The 14,331-nt window shown below is 52.2% G+C and overlaps 1 protein-coding gene across 1 annotated transcript in view; it reads left to right on the top strand.

Moving 5' to 3' along the window:
- The window catches only part of SLC4A5 (solute carrier family 4 member 5), a 58,585-nt gene that overhangs the window by 35,190 nt on the left and 9,064 nt on the right, over positions 1-14,331 (top strand). The window contains exons 14-21 of the mRNA XM_036435760.2: positions 339-610; positions 3,201-3,259; positions 5,839-6,039; positions 7,698-7,811; positions 8,798-8,959; positions 9,955-10,133; positions 11,855-11,927; positions 14,233-14,301. Coding sequence (XP_036291653.1) covers positions 339-610; positions 3,201-3,259; positions 5,839-6,039; positions 7,698-7,811; positions 8,798-8,959; positions 9,955-10,133; positions 11,855-11,927; positions 14,233-14,301 — 1,129 coding nt within the window. The remainder of the gene's footprint in view (positions 1-338; positions 611-3,200; positions 3,260-5,838; positions 6,040-7,697; positions 7,812-8,797; positions 8,960-9,954; positions 10,134-11,854; positions 11,928-14,232; positions 14,302-14,331) is intronic.

Raw genomic sequence — 14,331 nt, 5'->3', positions numbered from 1 at the left:
AGCCATCAGTCTGAAGTTCCTTCTCTTACCCCCCACTCCCCCGCCCCATTCACGTTTGTTACCAAAATGTGAGAACTGAGATGTCTTGGCACCTTCCTGTCACCCCATGAGATCTTTTTTCAGAATTCTCAAAGACCAGACAACCCCACCCAGAAACTGTCCCAAGTGTCCCTGTCTCCAGTCCTCTTGCAGCTCCTAGGAGGGCATCGGTGCCAGATGAGTCATTCAGGGACAGATGAGTCATTCAGGGACAGATGAGTCATTCAGGTGGTATCTGGGGAGCCAAGCACTGCCCAGAGTTCCGGGCTGGAGGCCCTTCACTTTCCTCTGCCTTCCAGAGGCAATGGCCTGGACTACATGGAGTTCCGCCTCTGGATTGGCCTGCACTCAGCCATCCAGTGCCTGGTCTTGGTGGCCACGGATGCCAGCTTTATCATCAAGTACATCACCCGCTTCACCGAGGAAGGCTTCTCCACCCTCATCAGCTTCATCTTCATCTATGATGCCATCAAGAAGATGATCAGTGCCTTCAAGTACTACCCCATCAACACGGACTTTAAGCCTGACTCCATCACCTCCTATAAGTGCGAGTGTGTCGCTCCGGATACAGGTGAGCAGTGACCTCAGTGTTGCCCTGGGCCCCCACCCACCCTCCTATCCCCTTCCCCTCCTCCTGTGTCTCTTCTCAAATGCAGGAGGGTGAGCTTGCGTTGAATGGGCAACTACTGACCCAAGAGAGCAAATGCAGAGTCTTGAGCCCCATGTTTGGAAGAAAACCTGAGGGGACAGTAACTCTAAGGAGGGTCATGCTACCAGAGCCCAGGGGTGTAATCAGAGAATAAAGGAACGGGAACCAGGACAAGTTGTTTTGAGTAGAAGACTTTGAAAAGGAAGAAAGTTCTAGACATGTAGGAGACTGGGGAGGATGTAGCTATTATAAAGAGGTGGGTTTCTTTCCCAGCCCACGGGCCACTTGCTTGCAAATGGTTCCATCTCCCTGGTGTTCCTGCAAAACCGAGTCCGACGATGGCACAGTCACTCACTGTCACTCTTCATCACAAAGGCTTGTTCGGGGCACTTTCTTTTTAAATTTCACCTTGTTTCCATCGTAACTGGTTTGTATTCTGTTTATGGATGCTGCACACACTGACTTGGCTGCTTTCAATCCCAAGTGAGTACCATTTGCAAACACTAGAATTTCAAACTGTTTGATCCTGGGACACTCTCTGGACGATTCCATGCTATATAATCCTTCCTCCTTCATCTCAAAGTGGCTTTCCGATAAATCCTACAAAGTTCCCTATATAAAAGAATGGCAAGCCTGCGCTGGTTTGGTTCAGTGGATAGAGGATCGGCCTGCGGATTGAGGGGTCCCAGGTTCGATTCCAGTCAAGGGCATGTACCTTGGTTGCGGGCACATCCCCAGTGGGGAGTGTGTAGGAGGCCGCTGATAGATGTTTCTCTCTCATTGATGTTTCTAGCTCTCTATCCCTCTCCCTTCCTTTCTGAAAAAAAAAAAAATCAATGAAACATATTTTAAGACAGAGAGAGAGAGAGAGAGAGAGAGAGAGAGAGAGAGAGAGAGAGAGAGAGGGAGAAAAGAATGGCTAAGCCTAAGCAGAGGATGCCACAGGAATATCTGGTATGATTGGCATCTGATGTGACTGAGCTGAGTGACTTGAGCCTGCCTTCTTGCCACCTGGTCTATTCCGTTGTTAATCATGCATCGTGCCTTCTTGGTCAGTGGCGTGAGGAAAGGCAGCAAATGTCCTGATTTCTAGGAAATGAAGCTTTCCTCGGAATAATGGTAACAACCCTCTAGGGCAGCCTTTCGGACCTCACGGGCCACCCGTGATCCACGGATCACCGGTTGGAACCACCGGTTGGCGACTGCTTCTCTGGGATGTGAAGCTGCTAGGAGTGTTGTGACCTAGGTCGAAGCTAAGTCCCTTAGCCACATCCAAACCAGTTTCCCCGGAAGTGAGCAACTCAGAGGGCCCTGTGGTCACATCCACCCAGGACAGCTTGTTGGGGCTGATGGAAGCTTCAGGAATAGCCTCTTCTGCCCTCTGGCTCCTAACCACAGGCAGCAGGAGCTAGATGGGGCTGGCAGTGCATTTCAGACTTGTCACCAGCAAACTAGCGGGCAGGCCTGCTCCCTCCCCAAACCTGCTGCAGAGGTACCGCTCAGTCAGCGCCCCCTGGAGGAGGAAGGCGGGAGGACGTGGCCCTTGCGCACCCCTGCAGTGCAGGAGCAAGAGGGAGGGCAGCAGTGGCCCTCCAAGACCTGCCTTGGTAATGAGTGGTCACAACCCCCAGGGCAGGCCTCACAGTTTCTCTCCACTCTTCTCACTGCCCTGGTGGGACCCTCACATGCTCCACTCAGTGTTAGGGAAGCTGAGGCTGGACCGGGTTTAAGCTTCCTCTGCTTCCACTGGAGCAAGCGCAGATTAGAGAAGACAACAGCAAAGCCAACCAGCTCCTCAGGCCAGCTGACCTAAAAACCAACCAATCAAACAAACAAACAAACAAAAATGGCCCATGTGGACGGGGCCAGGCCGGGGAGAAGGGAAGTGTGTGGGGCGAGGAGGAGGACAGGAAGGCGCTTGCTGGGTGAAGCTGGGAGGTGTCTAGGCTCTGGGCCTGCCTGGGATGGGTCACAGCTCCTCTGAGTACCCTCTGTGTGACCTTGGGCAAAGGGCAGGCTACTTGACCTCTCTGGGCCTCAGTTACCTCATCTTTAAAATGGGGGGACTTCTTTCAGATTTAGGCACTTAGCCAGATGGTGTGTGTAAAGGTTTGGCAAGGTGCATGGCACAGTGTTAGGTTCTTTGAAAATGTTTGAAGACGTGAGTCCAGTGGCCGGTAGGGATGCACAAGGCACGTTATTCACTGATTTGTGTCAGCCCTGGGTCTTGGCAACAGCTCCCTTCCTTCAGGCTATCGATCCAGCCCTCCAGCCTCAGAGAGCGGCTGCCTTAGCCTGGCCACCACCACCACCTCCCTGCCCCCTGCTGTCCCTGGACAAAGTGGGGAGAGTGCAGAGGGGGGGCTCGATGAGCACCCTCACCCCGGAGCCAATCCCTGGCTCTATGGGACTGGAGGAGGATGGGAAGGGTGGGGGCCGTGATGGGGGGGAGGAGTCACAGGCCCCTGCCCAGCAGTTGCTGACCCTCCCCATGTCCTACGCTCGCCCACAGTGAACATAACCGGGTTCAATGCCTCAGCCCTGCTGCCACCAAACACCAACACTTCTCTGGTAAGTCCTTTCCGCTTACACTTGAGAGCTTTGTGGGGAGAGTGGGAAAGTTGGGAAACTGAGGCCATCTTATGGCACCCCAGACTGCAGAGGTCAACCCAGACTGCACAGGTCCCCTGTGGAGCCTTGTCAATGCACATTTTAATTTTATGTACATTCTGTCAAAGTCCCTTTTTAGAACATGCCTTGTTCCATAAGATGTATGTGCATAAATATCACACAAACACACACACACACACACACACACACACACAAAGGGGAGAGGTGGACATGAGGAATAAATAAGACTGCATAAACAATGCTGTGAACAGTTTCCCACCCACCTTCCTTCCTCTTCCTGCCTTTCCACCTGGGATCCCCAATTCCCACCTGCAGGCCCCTCTCTGTTTACTTCCTATTCATGCTCCCCCCTCACTGTCTGATCTGTCCTTTGTGCTCAGGGGCCCCAGGCCCTCAGACCTGGCCTGCTTTTCCCAATAATAATAAGCAGTAGCCCTCATGATTAGAGAGTAATTTATAGTAAAATTGAATGTATATTGTAAAACTTTAATGTGAAAAGATTCAGGCTCCAATGGTGGGAAGTCCAAAACCAGGTGAAGGGTAGGTTGGCGCTCGGGGTGGTTCTTGAACCTCTCATGTCCCCAAGGTCTCTCCTTCAGTCACCCCCACGCAGGTAGCTGCCAGCTCAGTTGGCAATTTAACCTAAGATTTTTCAAATATCTGATCATGAGAGGGAAGAATGGAATCAGCCAGCACCTGAGTCTGCATACTTGTTATCCGCAAGGTGCAGTGTGTGCTGTGAGGGATAAGGAGACCTGTAGGAAACAGACCCGGTTCTGCCCTCACACTTGCTTGTCCTAAGCCTGCGGACTGGAAAGTACTGGACAGCACAGGCAGAGCATGCCATGTGCCAGGCAGGCCGCGTGTGCTCCCACGCTAGAGAGGAAGGCCTCCCGGAGACCCTAGAACGCCATCGGGGCTGAAAGGTCGGGAAAGTTGCTTCTGTAGAGAGAAGCTCATTCCCATTCCAGTTGAGGGACCAGCACAGACAGAAGGGCACAAAAGGAAAAACACAAACCTGTCCAGGACAGTGAGTGGACCGCTGGGCTGAGACAGTGTGAGGTGGGGGTTGTGCAGGGAAACCACAAGAGATGAGCTGGGAGAGAGACGCTGGGCCAGACCAATGGAAAGCAGAGGCGCACTACCCTGCAGGGGGCGTTTTTAATTGCGTCAGAGATCCGGGGCACCTGACAGGAGATGGCTGGGCCTCTCTCTCCGTGTGGTTTTCCTCCCGCCCTGAGCTTTCTCACAGCACCGTGGCCTCAAGAGCGTGAGAGCAGACGCCGCAAGGCCCCACGAGGCCGTGGCTCAGAACCCTCGCGGAGCCACTTCCTCTCCCTCCTGTTGGTCTCAGCAGGCCCTGGGGTGGAGAAATAGACTGCACCTTGATGAGAACTGTCAGTGTCACGTTGCAAAGGAGTGTGGACACGGGGAGTCATGATTCATTAGGACACTGTCATTATGGCAAACTACCACACTTCTCTCAATCCACACATCCATTATAATTGCAAGCATCTGTTTACTTCATTATGTATTATAGGTTCCAAAATTTTACACATTAAATTTTAAAAATACATCAAATTTTATTACAAAACACTCTCCTTTTATTCTTCCTTTTATTATACTTAGAGACATATATGAATATATATGTACACTTATGTACATTTAGGAACATACCTATGTATGTATATACACTGAGTGGCCAGATTATTATGATCTCTGAATGCATAATTATCTGGACACTCAGGGTGTTTGTGTGTGTGTGTGTGTATTAGAGGCCTGGTGCATGAATTCGTGCATGGGTGGGGTCCAGCAGCCTAGCCAGAGGGAGGGGACATGGGCAGTTGGCCACCCTGCCTGCTGGTCAAACTCCTGGTCGAGGGGACAATTTGCATATTAGCCTTTTATTATATAGGGTATACACTGAGTGGCCAGAGATCATAATAATCTGGCCACTCAGTGTATATGAACATGTGCATAGGAATATACATAAGAATATATACTATACAGTCCTCCATATTTATACATGTAAAATGGTCGTGTGCCCTGGATTTTAGGCATCGGGGATACCAAAGGGGAGGTGCCAGAAGCAGCTGATCTAAGAAGGGTCAAACATGGGTGGGATATGAGCCCCAATATGTGAGAGGGTGTGTACAGGGACAGGAAAGGGAAGAGTCAGTGTGAGACACTCCAGGAAGGAGGTGGCCTGAGCTGGGAGCGAGGCCTGCTGAGGAGGAGGGCATCCCACCCTCTGTGCTTCTCCTCCGTGCTAACAGCAGTGCATCCTAGAACACATCTCCGCTTCTAATCGCCCAACGGAGCCTCCTGTAGGTCCTTCCTTAAAGCAGCCTGTCTGCAGGAGCATCTTCTGTTGCTGGGCCATGGGGCAGAAAGGCTAGTGCCCCTCAGAGAGCAGGAGGGGCATGTGGGCTGCCTAGGGACGGCAGGGCAGGGGCAGGGGCCACAGTTGACCCATGAGGATGGCTCTGACCCTTTCTCTCCTGTGCTTGGTCCCCAAGTACAACCCCCTTAACCTCACAGCGCTGGACTGGTCCCTGCTGAGCAAGAAGGAGTGTCTGAACTACGGTGGGCGCCTGCTCGGGAACTCCTGCCAGTTCATCCCCGACCTGGCACTCATGTCCTTCATCCTTTTCTTCGGGACGTACTCTATGACCCTCACCCTGAAGAAGTTCAAGTTCAGCCGCTATTTTCCTACCAAGGTGAGCTCACCCTGCAGTTAGAAGGGGGCCTCGAGTCAGACTGTTCACAAGATCTCCCTGGAAAGATTCCCACCCACTCGCAGGATGGACACATCGGCATGGGCTCACTGAGCTTCTTCAGGTAAATAGCCCAGACTTGGAGTCAGAGAGAACTGGGTCCCTTTGTTGATAACACTTGGTATTGTCAGACTTTTATCTTTTGGGGGAGTAACACCTCTTTGTGTTTTTTAAATTTCCTTTTCCCTGATGTGTTGCAACTATCTTCTTACACTCTTTTATTGGCCTTTGTAACTTCCTTAATGATATCTTTTTATTAATAGAAAGTATTAATTTTACTATAATCAAATATATCAAAATTTTCCTCAAGGAAAATATTGGACAGAAGATATTCTCTTATGTTATCTTCTAAATGTTTCATTGTTTTCCTTTCATATTAGATCTACAATCTATCAGAATTGCTTTTGACATATAGTATGAAATAGTATTTTTATATAGATGGTCCATTATTCCAGCACTTGAAAAAAATCTTTCCCCCACTGCTCTTCAATGCTTCCTTTGCCATTTATCAAATTTCACACAAGATGGGGTCTATTTCTAGGTTCTTTATTCTGCTTCATTGGTTTATTTGTATGCCAATAACACAATCTTCACAATCTTATAAGTCTGTATATCTTGCAGACTAACCTCTTTGTCCCTTTTTTCAATAATCCGTTGGCCTTTTGCATTTCCACGTAAGTTTTAAATCATCTTAAATTTCACCAAAATAAAAACTTATTGGAGTTTTGATAAGATTATATTAACTCTACATGTCAATGTAGGGGAAAATGGCAACCTTCAAATTTTGAGTCTTCTGATCCATGAATATGATATGCCTTGCCTTTTTATTAAGATCTTGTTTCTTTCCATAATGTTTTAAATTAATTACATATGATATTTTAATACCGATTTTAAAGGGGAGTAGGAGGTACAGGGAACAAATTCATTGTGCCATATGTAGCCTTCTCCTGCCCCTCCCAATTGCTTTCCCTATTGTTCTCTGGAAACTGCTGTTTCTGAAGAGAGACAAAAAAGGTGACAGGGTAGCCAGTGGTGTGGAAGGGCAGGGAGATGAGGTCCAGAGCCTGGCCTAGGATGGGCCTTCTGAAACAGTGAAGCAAGAGGTCACGGACTCTTCGTGGGAAGAAGGTCTGAGGGTAGTCAGGGGTCCTCGGAAGAGTTGGGGGGCCTTCCGTCCCAGCCCGGGGGGCAGTGCAACAATCTGTCACACATTTTTAGGAGCTAAGGTTTTCTTCAGAGCTTAGCCGTTGTCCTTACCACCACTGCTGGGTGACGCGGTTCAGTCTGTCATACCAAAAATGTCAGCGATGGCTGCCATGCCTTGTGCATAACAGCAGTTCCCACTGGACTAATAAGTGCCAAGCCCTTGGAATGCATTGTAGCTCACCTATGCCAATGAGGTAGGTGTATCCTTATCTTCATTAAACAGATGAGGAAACCGAGGCTCTGAGAGATGATGAGTTTTCCCAAGATCACATAGCCAGAGAGGGCTGAGCCTAGGTCAAGCCCACGCTCTTAACCATCCTCCTCTTTGCTGCCTGGGAACTAGACCCACCTGCAGGTGGGTGGGTAATGTCAATCACTTGCTCATCTTTCTGCAGATCCGGGCCCTGGTAGCTGACTTTTCCATTGTCTTCTCCATCCTGCTGTTCTGTGGAATCGATGCCTGTTTCGGGCTGGAAACCCCCAAGCTGCATGTGCCCAGTGTCATCAAGGTTTGCTCTGGGCAGTAGCTCCGCCACTCACCGGCTGCAGATCCAGTCCCCTGTACCCTGATCCGACAGTCAGGACTCTCAGCCCAGTGACCCTGCGGGTTCTCTGTGCATGCTCCACCCTTTCTGGGCAGAACAGCCTCCCGAGGGAGATCCTATGGGTTGACAGGTTGGGGCCATATTCACAACGAAACCCCACTGTGTGGCCACAGGGTGGGGAGGTGATGGAATGGAATCTACAATAGCTGAAGCCCTTGATTGCCACTCGAGGGCCTACAATACCCTGACTCCAGGCAGTCTGCAAGCCTGGTCACCTGGGTTCTGTTGAAAAACGACCCTTTAGAACAGTGATTCTCAAAGTGTGGTCCCAGACCAGCATCAAGAGAACCACTGCTTCACAAATCCTCCCCCCTCCCTCACCCCCAGAGTCCACAGTTTGTGCCATTTGCTTGTAAGCTAAGTTTGAGTCCCAATGCCTCCCAAGGAGCTCCCTCCTTCTGTACTGGGCTGGGAGGTGCAGGTTTTAGAACTGGCCCTTCCTGACTTTGAGGACTTGACATTCACAATGTCACTTGGAGGTTCTCCTAAGGAGCTCAAGCGCACCCCAGATAGGCAGTAGGCCCATCCAAGTCTTTATTCTTGCCTGTTGGGCCTCATTGCTGCACCTTTTTAGTTTGGAATTAAGTGGTGGCTGCAAGCTCCCTCCCAACACCCCAAGCTCCCTCCCAACACCCTGTTTCCTAATCAACCCCTGGCAGCTGCCACAAAGGATCCCTTAGCTCTGCAGACACAAGGGGTCCTTCCTTCCCGAGTCTGTCTGCCTCCGGCTCTCTTTGTTCTGAAGTTGCAGGTGTCAATGTCTTTATGGGAAAAGATTGCACTTGAAAAGTGCCCCAGATGGAGGCAGGAAGGCGGGGAGGGGGGCCCTGGGTGGCCAGTGCCCTGGGACAAGGGAGAGAGGAAAGGACCCTCTCTGTTTGCTCCACTAGCCCACACGGGCAGACCGAGGCTGGTTCGTGGCCCCTTTTGGGAAGAACCCGTGGTGGGTGTACCCAGCGAGCATCCTGCCTGCCCTGCTTGTGACCATCCTGATATTCATGGACCAGCAGATCACAGCCGTCATCGTCAACAGGAAGGAAAACAAGCTGAGGGTAAGGCTGGTGCTGGGAGCAGGGATGCAGCCTCCCTCATCCCACCAAGTCAGAGCTAACTCAGCGGGTAGATGGTGCGTCTATCAGAACTCTGGGCCATTTCTGAAGCGATATATCAGGCCATAAGACTGAGTTCTGGTGTGTGGGGGAGAAACGTGACCTGCAAATGCAATAAGGCCACCAGGGCCAGAGGGACTTGATCCAAAGACCAGGACAAAGTCCAGTGTGGGCCACTGGGCACCTTCTCCCAAGGAGACCCTCCAGCTCTGTGCCTCCTGACAGTGACCTTGGGAGTCAGAGCAGATCCTAACGGGATTTTGACTCAGAACCATGAGGCAGAGGAGCATCCTTAGTTCTTCTGTTCCTGCAACGCCCCACCCTGCCTCTGGGTCTGGGGAGATTCAGGCTCCCCTCTCCCCCATCCCAACCTGGACCACTCTAGGTTTGGTCCAGGGCCTGTCCCAGCCAGGGCCCCATTCGGGAACTGCAGAGAGATTGTGGCCGCTGGCAGAAGCCCTCCTCCCCAAGGACGCCAGCGCAGGGCCTCTTTGAGTCTGAACACCCCTCTCCTCCCTCACCTTGCCCCTTCCCTGGCTCACCAAACCCTGAGGCTGATGAGGCCTGGGCACTGTAGGATGGCAGCCCCTCAGCGGACCCTCTAGAACAGTGTTTCCCAAACTTTTGACATATGTGCACTCCTTCTATAATTTTCATAACGCTGAGTACCCCTTGTACTCAGGAGAACATAGAATTAGGCGCAGCTAAGCACGGTGCAGTGCATATCCCCACCAAACTCCGGTGCAACGCGTACCCCCACCAAACTCTTCCTGTACCCCTGGGGGACGCGTACCACACTTTGGGAAACACTGCTCTAGAAGGTCAAGGGGAGTTCTGAACCATGCTCCACCAAATGACTGCTTCGGGGAGATTTCTGTCTAAACCCCGCCCCCCGCTGCCCCCGTCAGCAACAGCCCCCCTCCCCTGCCGCCCTGCAGAAGGCTGCCGGCTACCACCTGGACCTGCTCTGGGTGGGCCTCCTCATGGCCCTGTGCTCCTTCATGGGGCTCCCCTGGTACGTGGCGGCCACCGTCATCTCCATCGCCCACATCGACAGCCTCAAGATGGAAACCGAGACCAGCGCCCCCGGGGAGCAGCCCCAGTTCCTGGGGGTCAGGTAGGTGGGGCTCTGGGCTTGGGGACCCCCTGAGCAGGAGTGGTCCGTTTGGGGGAGGGGAAGTAGGTTTCTTTTGCCATCAGGGTATTTGGGAAAAAGGGGCCCCTGCTCTGACAGCTCAGGAGCCACACGGAGAGCAGCAATTTTCAACTGAAGGGAGGTGAAAATTCAGTTCTAAGTGATGCTTTTTTAATTTTTTTAAATTATTTTTTATACATATATATTTTATTGATTTTTTTTACAGAGCGAAAGAAAGAGGGATAGAGAGTAAGAAACATCGATGAGAGAATCATCGATCAGCTGCCTCTTGCACACCCCCCACTGGGGATGTGCCCGCAACCAAGGTACATGCCCTTGTCTGGAATCGAACCTGGGACCTTTCGGTCCGCAAGCCGATGCTCTATCGACTGAGCCAAACCGGTTTCGGCTAAGTGATGCTTTTTGTCTCAATAGATTCCAAGCACCACCAAGGCCCATATTCACACGCTCAGCTCCTGCCTATATGGGCCCCTCAAGAGCCCCTCAGCCGCTTCTGACCCGTCCCTTTGTCTCCTCTCCAAGATACCCCGTCCTCACTGTCCCCGAAGCCCTCCTCTGGGTCTGGGTCCTGCTCACTCTCCATTCCTTCAGAGAGCCTTCCAGACCGTCCCCACTCCTGGGCTGAGGCCCAAGGCCTGTCCCCTCCGCTCCTCTCATGCCCATGTCAGGCCCCTGATCTGCTTTAGACACAGAAGCACACCCTCCCCCTCTGAGGTTCTCTGGGTTGAGCCCACCCCACACACTGACCTTCTCAGAAGTGGCTGTCCTAAGAGCTCCCCCCACTGCCCCAGGAGACCCCACTTTCCCAGGCTGCCCAGAGAGAGGCTTCTCTGATCAGGGCAGGGTCCCCTCCCCGACCCCCAGCCCCCAGACAGAGGGGCCTGAGCAATCTGCCCAGAGCCCCCAGCTCCCACCTGCACCATGTCCGGACCTGGGCACACGGGAATACACACCTGCTTTCCCACCCCTCGGTCAGACCTGCTCCGCCAGCAGCCAGGCCCCCTCCCCCAATCCTCATTAGTCGTGCCCTACAAATTATTATAGGATCTTATTATAGCCAAAGGGCAGGTGTAATAAGCACTTTATATATATATTATATATTATTGATTTTTTTTACAGAGATAAAGAGAGAGGGATAGAGAGTTAGAAACATGGATGAGAGAGAATCATCGATCAGCTACCTCTTACACACCCCCTACTGAGGATGTGCCCACATCCAAGGTACATGCTCTTGACCAGAATCGAACCCGGGACCTTTTAGTCCACAGGCCAATGCTCTATCCACTGAGCCAAACTGGTTTCGGCTATAATAAGCACTTTATATCCCATTTCATTCTCACAACAACTCAGCCCCCAGGTGGGTGCCACTATCTCTCTCCTACAGAAGTGAAGACACTTAGGGCCTGATGCCACACCACCAGTTAGCGGCAGAGCCCCCCACTATTAGTCACTGCAGTGGTCAACCTCCCGGACACCCCTACAGAAGACCCTCGCCTCTGTCGGGCTCCCCCTCTCCTCCTGTGTGTGCTCAGCTGGGCCTTGAGCAGCAGGTTTACTCTCTGGAATGGGGGAACAAGGCAGAGGCCAGGGCCTTGGCCATGACCTTGAGGTGCCCACAGAGGGTCACGGGATGGTCATGGAGCATCTCCCAGTCTACCTGACCATGTGCTCTTCTCTGCCAGGGAACAGAGAGTGACCGGCACCATCGTCTTCGTCCTGACGGGAATCTCCGTCTTTCTGGCTCCTGTCCTCAAGGTGAGGCCCCGCCCACTTCCCCAGGACGCTTTCTGTCTGGGAAGCCACTGGCCTGATGCCCCCAAGGTGGAGCAGGGTCCCCCATGGCCCCTAAAAAGGCAGGATTCTATGAGGTCAAAGAGACGTTTCATCATCATCATTGCTTTCTGGAATAGTGTCATTTATTATCAGCAGCCATTGGCCTCGCTGTTCTATCACCCCTCCCAGGAGCCACCTCACCTTCCTGTGAGACGCCGCCCTTAGAAAGTTCTGCCGAGGCCCACCGCTTAGGTCAGGGGCTTCCCGAGCTGGCTGTGTGTCCACGTCGCTGTGTTTATGGCTCACGAGAGGCCTCCCGGCTTTAAAACTTGCAGGGAGTCTTCTCTACGTGTCCTCAGGGCCTGTTTCCTGCGTTTCTATCCTGCGTGTATTGGGCACATAGTGACTTTTCCCAACACGGTCTGAAGCTCCTCTGCTCCCATCCGTCCCTCCAGAGCAGCTGGAAGAGACGAAATCATCCAATGGGAGTTCCTTCGGAGTGTGTCCTTACTCCGAGATCCTGGGGGTTAGGACTTCCGCACGTGAATTTTGGGGACACAGTTCCTCACGGAACACCTGTCAGTGGCCCTTTCCCATAATCATGGCCCACAAAGACTTTGCTGTCTGGAGTTCATCTTAGTTGTAGCTGCCCTGCCCCCCCTCCCACATGAGTATCTCAGAATGACCCACCCATTCAGGGTGCCGTGTGAAGAACAAAAACGGGAGAGCCATGGTGTTCATTATTTCCTTTGCCGCGGGAAGTATTTCTAGCTTGAGAACTGGTGTAGTTCCTTTACACTTTTACCGTGTTTCATAAAACAGCAAACACCTCCCAAGCTGTGTCCAAATGGAATGACGCCTTGGCCCCACAGTTCCTGTCTTTCAGCTCAGATGTCATAGGTTTATAGCATTATGGGTCCAAGTCATGCTTTATGTTCAAAAAAGGAACACAGTCTGATTTCTTTTAAAAAGAGGATGTTTGGCTAGATTTATTGACCTTCTGAAATAGTGTCTAACTGTTGGGCGTGGCACTTTGGTTCTTCCACGTCACGTGCTCCAACACGAAAACCCCGGGAGTGAGGCAGAGCAGCCTGGTTCATAGTGAAGAGCCGCAGGAGCAGCTACAGTGAAAGAAAAGTAAAAACACAGCATAAAGAGACCGTGGGGAGCCGAAACCAGTTTGGCTCAATGGATAGAGCGTCGGCTTGGAGACTGAAGGGTCCCGGGTTCGATTCCGGTCAAGGGCATGTACCTTGGTTGCAGGCATATCCCCAGTAGGGGGGGGGTGCAAGAGGAAGCTGATCGATGACTCTCTCTCATCGATGTTTCTAACTCACTCTCTCCCTTCCTCTCTGTACAAAATCAATAAAATATATTAAAAAAAAAAAAAAAAAAAAAAGACCGTGGGGAGATACCTCAAAAGGCTTCTAAAGAGCCATAATGGTGACTACAGGACAGTGCAATGATATGATGCCGTTGTTGAAAAAGTAAGCCATCTACCTGTGAGCACTAGTGGTGAGCTGGTGAGCAGTGGTGGTTGGCATGTACATTGTTTTGTTTCTTCTTGTTTTCTTTCTTTTTTAAATATATTTTTACTGATTCCAGAGAGGAAGGGAGAGACAGAGAGAGGTAGAAACATCCATGATGAGAGAGAATCATGGGTCAGCTGCCTCCTGCAGGCCTCCCACTAGGGATTGAGTCTACAACTCAGGCGTGTGCCCCAACCAGGAACCGAACCGTCACCTCCTGGTTCATAGGCGGATGGACGCTCAGCCACTGCGCCATGCCGACCGGGCTCCTCTGGTTTGTTTCATGTGCTCGTGTGTGATGAATGGGCTTTGTTAGCAGGTGCAGGTCACTCGCTAAAGACTCCCAGCTCCCTACAAGCTGAGCTGCCGCGCTTCGGGCCCTCCGCTGGGGCTGGAAGCGGGAAGGGGCAGACAGGAATAAGCAGGGGGCTCTCTATGGAGCTTTCCCACGTTCCAGAAGCTATGTCGTCAGACCACGTGGTGCTCCAGGACCTGAAGCAGGGGGCCAAGCTGGGGAGCACTGCACACGGACTGCCCACCCAGCTAGGAGGGTGGCAGAAGCGCCCCAGAGGCCACCGCCTTCCCCACTGGCACTCTGGCTCCACATCTGCTCTCAGACCCTCCACCCCCAGCTCCTTCCGCCCAGGGAAGCCGGGCGGGCTGCCTCTGTGACCGGCAGACAACTGCAAACAGAGCAGGGCAGCCCACAGCTGGCCCCAGGCAGAGGCTCAGCCGAAGCCGCTCCCCTCTCGTTTCAGTACATCCCCATGCCCGTGCTGTACGGCGTCTTCCTCTACATGGGCGTGGCCTCCCTGAACGGCATCCAGGTAAGCCCTCCCCTCCCGGGGGTCCGCGCT

This window comes from Pipistrellus kuhlii, unplaced genomic scaffold, assembly GCF_014108245.1.
Source record: "Pipistrellus kuhlii isolate mPipKuh1 unplaced genomic scaffold, mPipKuh1.p scaffold_m20_p_13, whole genome shotgun sequence".
NCBI lineage: Eukaryota > Metazoa > Chordata > Mammalia > Chiroptera > Vespertilionidae > Pipistrellus > Pipistrellus kuhlii.
Note: the sequence above shows the minus strand (reverse complement) of the source record. Positions and strands in the feature narration are given on the sequence as shown.